Genomic DNA, 9444 nt, shown 5'->3' on the forward strand with positions numbered 1-9444 from the left:
CCAGATAGTGTGAGAATGCAGATTAAAGAGTTGCTTCATGTCCCAAACGAGACACTTAATGAGAAATATTTGGGAATGCCGTCTGATATTGGCAACTCGAAAAACGGGGCTTTCAAATATCTAAAGGACATGCTTTGGAGTAAAGTGCAGGGGTGGATTGCAAACACAATATCAATGGCGGGTAAAGAAGTCCTGGTTAAGGCCGTTGCTCAGGCGGTGCCAGTTTTTTCTATGTCTTGCTTCAAGCTGCCTAGAGGGCTGTGTGAACATCTCAACATGTTGATTCGGAATTTTTGGTGGGGGAGCAAAGAGGGCAAGCGCAAACCTCATTGGGTCTCTTGGGAAACTATGATCCAACCGAAAGGTATGGGGGGATTGGGTTTTAAAGATTTCGAGCTTTTCAATCTTGCTATGCTAGCGAGGCAGGCCTGGAGGATGCTACAGAACCCAGAGGCATTGAGTGCAAGAATACTACAGAGCATATACTTTCCAAACTCTGACTTCCTACATGCTACCCTCGGGAGCCACCCCAGCCAGGTGTGGAGGTCTATTATCGAGGGAAGAGACGTCTTAAGGCAAGGACTAATTCGGCGTGTGGGTAACGGCACCACGATACACATCTGGAATGATAACTGGCTACCAAGGGATGAGATGCTTCGTCCCTACGGCAGCCGAGTACAGCACCCACCAATTATGGTGTCTGAGCTAATTGACCATACGTCCGCAACCTGGAACAGAGCGATGGTCGACACAGTCTTTATGTCAATGGACGCTCGAGTTATTATGGGAATACCCCTCTGTACTCGCAATATTCCTGATTTTTGGTGCTGGCATTATGATAAGCACGGGTCTTTCAGTGTTAAATCAGCATATCATATGCTAATAGCAACAAAACAGAGGAGGGAAGCTTGTCTGCATGAGACCGCGGGCTCCTCCAGTTCAAATGCTGAGGAGAAATCATGGAAAACGCTGTGGAGAACGAGTGTCCCTGCCAAGGTGAGGATGTTCTTGTGGCGCTTATCTAAACAGTCCTTACCAACGAATGGCGTTCGCATGCATCGCCACATGACGGATTCAGCCAGCTGAGGGCTGTGTGGCACGCCGGATTCATGGCGGCACTCACTCATTGATTGTGCCGCGTCAAGATGCACCTGGGCTCTCAGCGACAGTGAGGTGTTGCAACGAGTGACGGAAGTCTCCGAACCATCAGCGAAACAATGGCTTTTTACTCTAATGGAATCCATGTCACAGAAGGAATTTACGTTGATTGCAGTGACTTTATGGGCCATTTGGTCGGCACGACGAAAGGAAATACATGAGGGTATATTCCAGAGCCCACACTCCACACACGCATTCATAACCAGGTTTATTTCAGACCTTGAAATTGTGGGAGATAGCAAGCTGCATACGGTCCAGGGACCGATATCGCATGTGGCTCCGAGGCCCGGAAGACCAAAGGCCCCCCCAATGGGCTATGCAAAAATTCATGTTGATGCTGGGGTAAGATTTGAGCGCGGAGGATCTGCAGTGGCTATTTGCAGGGATGAGCAAGGAGTTCACCTTGGAAGTTCCGCGCTAGTCATCTACGGGGTTTGTGATCCGGCAGCCCTGGAAGCGATTGCATGTCGGGAGGCGCTAGCTTTGGCAGAAGATCTCAATTTGCAACAGTTCATCGTTGCTTCTGACTGTAAACAAGTGGTTTCAGATATCTCTAAGGGGGCCAGAGGGTGGTATGGCGCTATCATAAGCGAAATAAATTTTAAAGCTTCTACTTTTACTTGTAAGTTTAGTTTCGAGGGTCGTGCCGTGAACTATGAGGCACATAAACTAGCTAAATTTGCTCTTTTTCAGGGTCCGGGGCGCCACGTATGGTTTGGCAACCCCCATGACCCTTCTTGTATCCCACCTCGTGTGGACTTTGGTGATGAATAAATTGTTCTCCACCCCTCAAAAAAAAAAAACTTACGACAGCTTCAGGCCGCTAGCGACTACGCTCTGCACTTGAGCAATTTTTCTTTTCGGCAATACTGCACTTCAGCAGGTTACAGGTTGCAGGCATACATGTGCATCAGTTTATTAGTTCTGTTCTTTACATATTTGCTCGGTAGTTCAATTGCCTAGGTAAGCTAGTTTGCTAAGTAGTTGCACAAGGTCCCGCTCCAAAAATCTTAAGATACTTGAAAATGAAATATTGTAGAAAATCAATTATGAAGAATTGAAAATTTGTTTTCATAAATAATGGATGGATGACGCTTTTTTTAGTCGGACGGATGATGCTATTTTTTTGTTTTATTAATACCTTTAGTCTTTTAAACATTTTTATTTGATAGTATATTTTGAAGTGGTGCACGAAATAACAAATTAATAATAAAGTTACATAACTAGGTGACAATATGCTATTGCTATATTATGAGTTTTTTGAAAATTTTAGGGCCTACTTTTCATTTCGCACAGGGGCCTCGAATTCCTGGAGACGGCCCTGAGGATCGTGATCACATCACTATTTTTTTTTTGAGGAAATACGACACAAATAATGGACACTCATTGCTGCCACAAAAGTCAGAAATGCAGACAAATGCGGAGAGACAATCACATGATGATCAAGCTGAATTTTGTTATCCGAACCACAAAATCAAACAAAGTTCACACACCTCCAAGAAAATAATCAGAGAATCTTCGGCTCCGGTACCATATGTCGTTGGCGTATATACACAACAAAAACTATACAATAAACATCATACGTATGAAATATCGTATATTGTCCTAGCATAGCATGATGCTTCTTTTCGTTCTTTTCCCCTACTTCTTCTCCCATGGTCTCAACGAGAGGACGATGACGAGTACGATGATCAGCAGGATGATGATCGCTATGCAGGTCCATTTCCGCGTGTTCTTTTGCAGGACCCTCGCCTTCTGAAGGAGGTTTGTTCCAGTCTGAACATGCTCCACTGCACCTGTAACCTGAGGCAGCAGAGACATGATCAGTAAAAGTCAGGAACAAACTGAAGCTTGCAAAAAAGTACTACGATGCTGGAAAAGAATTATATGAAATGGACCAATCTTCCCTACCTGCGCTTCGATGTTGTTCAGGATCTCACCTTGCGCCTCAACCAGTACCGACAAGTCGAGGAAAATCTGCATTTAGCGGATGCCAGGTGAACTGATGATGCCCAGGCTTTAAATTTCCAATTCTGGAAGAGTGCCCTTGCATTTAGTCATTTACCTGCTGCAGCTCAAGGAGCTTAGTCTCAATCTCTTTCACCGTGTCATGTCGCTCCTGGATCTCTTGGAGTGTGTCGAGCACCTGCAAATGCATGAAATTCAGGTCAAAACATGCATTGCTGTTGGTACTAGAACTAAACAAGGCAAAGAGTTATCACCCTTCCACGCCCTTGTTCCTGAATAGCTCTTTGAAAAATTTGCTCACTGTCGCCGGTTTCTATCAGCTTGTCAATAGTCTGAAAAAATTGACACGATGTTAGCAACATACAGTATGTGGATTCGCTTAGTTATTGTGGCTTGAAGTAAATGAGAGTAGAGGGATATTTATACCTCTTCATCAGCACGCTCGCCCGTTACTGCTCATTGGAAATTTGCAGAGTGAAAGATAAAATAAGTCAGCTCAACTGAAATGCAAAAGGGCTGGCATCATGGTGAGAGTTAAGGGCAACAGACCGGTGAAAACACGCCGCTCTACAACTTCCCTGTACTCCGTCTGGATTGCTTCTCTTAGTGTCTGAAAACATATTTCATAACATGCTCATTTACCAGTAGCATGTATGGTCACATAGTAGTATAAACTGACATTTTGAAGCACTTTTCAAGCTTTATCGGACTACTAAATGTTAGACAGGCCACAAGAACTGAAGGCGGTTTGTGTTTAGCTTTCACCTTTTTGATACAATATGGGCTATTTAGTAGCAGCAGTTACGGTCTATAAGCAAGAAAATAACATATTTAGCAGGTAGACTCTGTGCAAGAGTTGATGAAATGCGTACCTGAAACTCTGATATGCGTTCTCTCAACCTCGTAGTCAATGTACTGCACATAAGATTATTATGAAGTGGAATCAATAATGCAAAAAATAGAATAGAAGTGAAAAGAAAAACAAGCAAGAGGATGACAGAAGGAGTATACATTGTCACTGAGGTCCGAGATCGGTCCACACTTGATCCCTTGTGAAAGCCCGGCTTTTCTCTGTTTGCAAGATTCTTGTAAAAAGAAATCAGAGGAGCGTGTGATTAATTAGTGGAGAAATGCATACATCAAATCTATAAGAATAGCGGGATACTATTGGATTACTATGTGTACTTCTCATGCATTAGTTGGTAAAAGTCCTAGGCATAGCGCAAAATAACTCACCTCTTTATTCAATTGCTGAAGTTTTGATTTTGTGAGCCGTGCAACCTTTGTCACTTCATTAACATCCTTCTCCATGCGCCTTTTGATATCTGCAATTCATAAAAAACAAATTGGAAAAGAAATTGGAGAAAGGGAAATCATGTTTGCCCTCTCATGTTTGGAGAAAACAATCAAAATTAGTACCTTTCATAGCTGATGCCTTAGTGACAACCTTCGATTCCTCGTTTGAGTTCTACATAAAGATCCAAGACTGTTATAGAGATGGATGTCATGATTGTTAAAATAACCGTTCAATTAAACTGGTTTGGGGGACAAATAACGTTATTTGAAGATCAACTTATTTGCATTCTTGTTATGACAGAAGCCGGTATACTCTGAATGAAAAGGAAACAGCACTCGATTGACAACGTATAGGCATATGGCCATATGTGACACCTGACAATATAGAAAGCAACAAACTCTGAAGTACTACTGAGGTTTGGTGGTCCAAACTCCTATAAGAGACCCTATATTTGAACTTAGATAAATTGAACAACTCCAATTTGGTACTCTTTACTCACCTGAAGATCCTTCAGTAGTTTTGTCAACGTCTCATGCAACTTCTCAATCTCCATGACCTGAATGTCATAATAACACAGAGTTCAACTCACAAGAAGAAAACCATGCCACATGAATTCTACCGGCTATGCCCACACAGAAAGAGACTCGAAAATACAGAAAAGGAAAAGGAGGCACCTGTTCATAGAAGCCATCGAAACCTGGCTGCGCAGAACCCGACACGTCGCCTTGCAAACCTAGCTCAATGTCGACATTCCCCGGGGGCCGCTCCTCCTTGTTGAGCTCAAACGAATTCTGTTAAATTGGCAAATGTAATTATGGAATTACTTTTCAGTGTTACAATTTATAAACGCAGAGATAGTACCTTTTACCAAAACTCACTGAAGGACAGTTAAGAAAAAAAAAACTCGCTGAAGAACGAACTATCTGGAATCAAGGCATGGGGAAAGAAACTGAAGGTTATTTTTTGTGTTACCCTCGACGCAGAAAATAAGAGATTTTTGGAAACTTATCTTGTCTTGAAGAATGTATCAACGTGTACATGACAAATGGTGAACAAAATTTAGCAGTGCAAACGATTTCTCTTCGCCTTGAAGTTTCCAGTGTCAACAAGATGCTCAATTCCACGAAAGATCTAAAGACTGAACTTTCCAAAAATAAACATCTAAAAAGTTTAACAAAAATCAACTCAGCAGTACATCTAGTTGGAGTCGGGACGCGGTTCATCAAGGCCGATCCAGTCACGAACTAATCCTAAGCATAATCCAAGTCTTGACACAACAATTCAGTAAATCCTCCCAAGAACTCAAAGTTGGCCAACAGAAAACAAGAACCCCATAACAGGACCTCTTAATTTCACATTTACGCCCCTAAAACCACCGCAAGAATCAACGATTAACACGAAGATAGACAGCAGGGAAAGAGATCGTACCGAGAGGAGGTTGCGCATCCTGGAGAGCGGCGACCGGCGAGAAGCCGCGGAACAGGAACTGCTCCACGAAATCGCAGACAAATTTCGCGGGGAAAGAGAGACGGGAGAGGTGGGCGGGTTCTTGGAGACCGGAACAGATCGGGGAACGCGGCTTTTATTATCGGTGATTTTGGGTTGAAAAGAAGGAAGGTTCGCGTCTGGAGAGGAAACAATCAAATGAGAGAACTCGTCTGGGGTTTATTGCCTGCGAAAGGAAGCAGAGGCGAGGCCTGTAAGACTTGCCATCCGCTGTGGCTCAGCACAACACCAGACACCATTTTTGGGTGACCAATGGATGTTGTGTAAGAGGGTTTCTTCTTCTTCTTCTTTTTATTTTCTTTTCTTCTGTTGACAGAGATGGGTCTAACAGAAAACCCCACTTATTTTGGCGCCTAAGATAATCTGAACATACGTTAGGTTCTTTTTTTTTACGATCAACATAACTTTAGGTCCTATCGTAGCAAATCAACAGAGGAAATGATAAGTTTAAAACCAATTGTAAGAGACAATACATTATACTATTAAAAAAAGAGACCATCGAGGACTAGCCCTTGGAGGCATAGTTTTATAGAAGAAATCTCTCAACACCACGAGCCACTCAGGACTCGAGCCCTGGTGGGATAGCTCGCTCCTTGCGAGCCTAGCCAACAGGGTGACAACCTATTTTCAAACAATACATTATATGAGATGTCATCTTTCTTTAACGCTCCTTATTTTAATTAATTTAATCATCACATACTTTTATATGCCTGGGAGCATTAACTTCAAGTGAGCTTCTTCTTCAGGGTGCTCCCAATGCATTAGCTCTGAATTTGTCATCATAGGTGATAATAAATTAGAGACAATCACCCCAATGCATTGTCTCTTGGATGTTGTTTCTAAGTGATGCTGCATTTAATTGGTTTATGAATCACATTTTTTTTGAATAATGTTTATGGATCTCATATGCATCTTAATATTGCGGCATAGTTGTAGAGAAGAGAAAATAAGGAAAATATAGGAAAAGAAGACCACCGGATCAAAACATTAATTACACTGTGTAGGGAAACTTGCTAAGACCCTTGTCTTCACTAAGATACATCTCCCTTTTCTTTCTTCTTTAATTAGTGTGCTCCCTCTATATTTTGCCTATAAACACATGCTAAGAAACTAGCATTGAGAGTGCCATACGGATATTATAACTGCAACTATTGAAGTTATCTTATTTCCAACAACAACAAAATGCCTAAAGTATATGGTGAAGCATGAATGGTTATATCTTTGAATATATTTTTGTCTAGTTACATCATATGGGGCAAACTTTCAAGAAGGAGATGCATCTTGTTAATTACAGTGCAGAGAGGAAGACCTATCTAGGCCTGCGAAATTGGCTTTTTTTGTAAAAAAAATTTACATACATGTTTTTCCTTATATATACATTATGGTAATCTATTTTCCTATTATTTCAATTAAAAATGTTTCCTTTTTGCCAACCCGACTATCGGAATCGATCCGACATGCTTAAAAAAGTATTGATGCATGGTTGATGATTTGCGTGATGAAACCAGCATGCCATGCAAATGCCAATGTCTTTTTCAAAAAGAAGGATAACAACTCTTTCCTTTGGATCAATTGTTGCGCACCAGCCATATAGTATTGATTAGGTGATGATGTATAATGTCAAACGACAAGGTTTGCAGAAAAATAATGAAGATGGTATTACCACCTGTAAAAATGTCGATGGTACTAACACAAGGAAGGAGATGATGAACACTTTCCCTACAAGACCCACAAAAAGTCTCACATAGATCCTCTCACTTAGCAGTGGTTGACCGTGGGCCAGATCTCTGTCCCAAAAAATCACATGTTGGAAGCTACCACTTGGCCAAGGGATCTGTCGCAGATACACTTGTATATGACCAATCACACGAAGATTTTGCATCTTAGAGGCACACAAGCTATCCAAATATTGTACTCCACTGAAAGGCTCCTTTAATTATTCGGATGCAATAGCAGTTTTTTTTTGCTAAAATCGAAACCAAATGGACTATGGTTCAACAATGGAACCAAAACGCCACTCAACTGGACCCCAAACCCAACCCATATGTCCAGGTTGTCCAGACCCCCTCAAACCCACTCCAAATTGACCAAATCAACCGCCCTATCTCTCGAGTCCTTCCTCCCTATCCTCCGTCTGCACCTCCCTCTCCTCCGCCCTTGCTCTGCGTCCACGCGATGGACCTCCTCCTTCGTCCTAGTCGTCGATGATCGCTCCATCGTTTACCCGCCCCATGGTGGATGGCTCTGCAGAGTCCTTCGGGATCCCTAAGACCGTGAACAAGATGGAGACTGTCGCCCCATGGGAGGTGCGCGCCCGGAAGAATGCCCGCAAGAAGACTTAGAAGGTGGAGAAGGATGTTGTCCAGATGGAGTTTGCTGCATCTGCGCTCTCTGCCTTGCCCCGCGCCCAACATCATTCTGCCTTCATAATGTGTGTGGGGAGGGGAGGGCATCCCAGATGACTTTGTAGGTAGAAGAGGACGGATCCCGGAGTGGCATACGAGTCGCTGCAACTCTAATGATCATGGACAACGTCGGGCATCTTCGACGCTGGACATGCCCACCAACTGTTTGAGGATAGTTCAAACAAAAATTTAGAGGTTTCTCCTTGGCCCGTATGAATTTTCGGATAAATGGTAGGCTTTTTGTTTCATTGTAATCTTTAGGGCTCATTCACGATGGATTTGATAAATGACTGTAAAACACCTCCAACTTATGAAATGGGTGATACCAATTCTCCTTTCTATAATGTTGGGAAATTGTTGCGCACTCGAAAAAAGAAGGCTCCAAAGGAAGGAAGACCATCTTTTTCAACCCATGAAGATGTCTTGTTGTGTAGAGCTTGGTTGGCCACAAACATGGATCCTATTCATGGAACCGAGCAAAAGAAATCAAAGTAGTGACAAAAAATTCATGCTTGGTACCATGAACACCAACACTGTGTGGAGCCAAACCCTATTCATACCACCCGCAACAAGGACTCTCTCCTGCATAGTTAGTCCACCATCCAAGAGTCCTTGAACATGCATGTCTTGCAGTTTGTATGCACAAATGATGAATAGGCAACAAAGTGGGGTTGGACTCGAAAGCCATGAATTTTTGTTTGCTTCACATGGTCAACATTTTTATTGCTTGCTTTTGTTTGTGCCATTATATCAATGTTTGATGTTTGATTGCTAGCTCGGGTTCACCGCCACTTTGTGCCATGCAGTTTAGAGAAAGCCATTCACTTTATCCCATCGTTGGATAGCATTGAATAGGAAACCAAAGTGATGCACCCTCTATGAAGATGTCAAGAAACCCACTAAGAAGATGAAGAACAATGATGGCTCAAGCTGTCATCAGTCTATTGGATTGGATGACGACGATGAACTGAGTGGAAGGGCACATGGACAAGGGATTGTGCCAAAAAGGAATAGATATTTGATGGCGAAGAAGTGGGAGAAGGAAAGGCTCACGCGTGAAGGCTCGACAAGAAAAATCTCCGCAACATGAATGAACATCTTTTTCCAACA

The 9444-nt window shown here is 42.6% G+C and overlaps 1 protein-coding gene across 1 annotated transcript; it reads right to left on the reverse strand.

The window, feature by feature from the left end:
• Positions 1-2594: 2594 nt before the first annotated feature.
• On the reverse strand, positions 2595-6170 carry LOC119307902 (syntaxin-132-like). The gene is made up of 13 exons (XM_037584005.1): positions 5852-6170; positions 5098-5214; positions 4923-4979; positions 4546-4594; positions 4363-4451; positions 4138-4211; positions 3999-4041; positions 3676-3736; positions 3553-3578; positions 3381-3458; positions 3224-3304; positions 3070-3135; positions 2595-2961 (listed from the first exon to the last, which is right to left on the reverse strand). Exons 1-13 carry the CDS (start codon positions 5867-5869, stop codon positions 2800-2802), a joined length of 921 nt encoding a protein of 306 aa, XP_037439902.1. The 5' UTR covers positions 5870-6170; the 3' UTR covers positions 2595-2799.
• Positions 6171-9444: the final 3274 nt, after the last annotated feature.

This window comes from Triticum dicoccoides, chromosome 5B, assembly GCF_002162155.2.
Source record: "Triticum dicoccoides isolate Atlit2015 ecotype Zavitan chromosome 5B, WEW_v2.0, whole genome shotgun sequence".
NCBI lineage: Eukaryota > Viridiplantae > Streptophyta > Magnoliopsida > Poales > Poaceae > Triticum > Triticum dicoccoides.

Bases quoted from the DNA above. Each gene is read 5' to 3' on its own strand.
- LOC119307902 (XM_037584005.1), bottom strand. The intron at 4,212-4,362 runs GTGAGTTATTTT...TCTTTTTACAAG, and splicing joins TTCAGCAATTGAATAAAGAG to AATCTTGCAAACAGAGAAAA. The intron at 4,042-4,137 runs GTATACTCCTTC...TCTTATGTGCAG, and splicing joins TCTCGGACCTCAGTGACAAT to TACATTGACTACGAGGTTGA.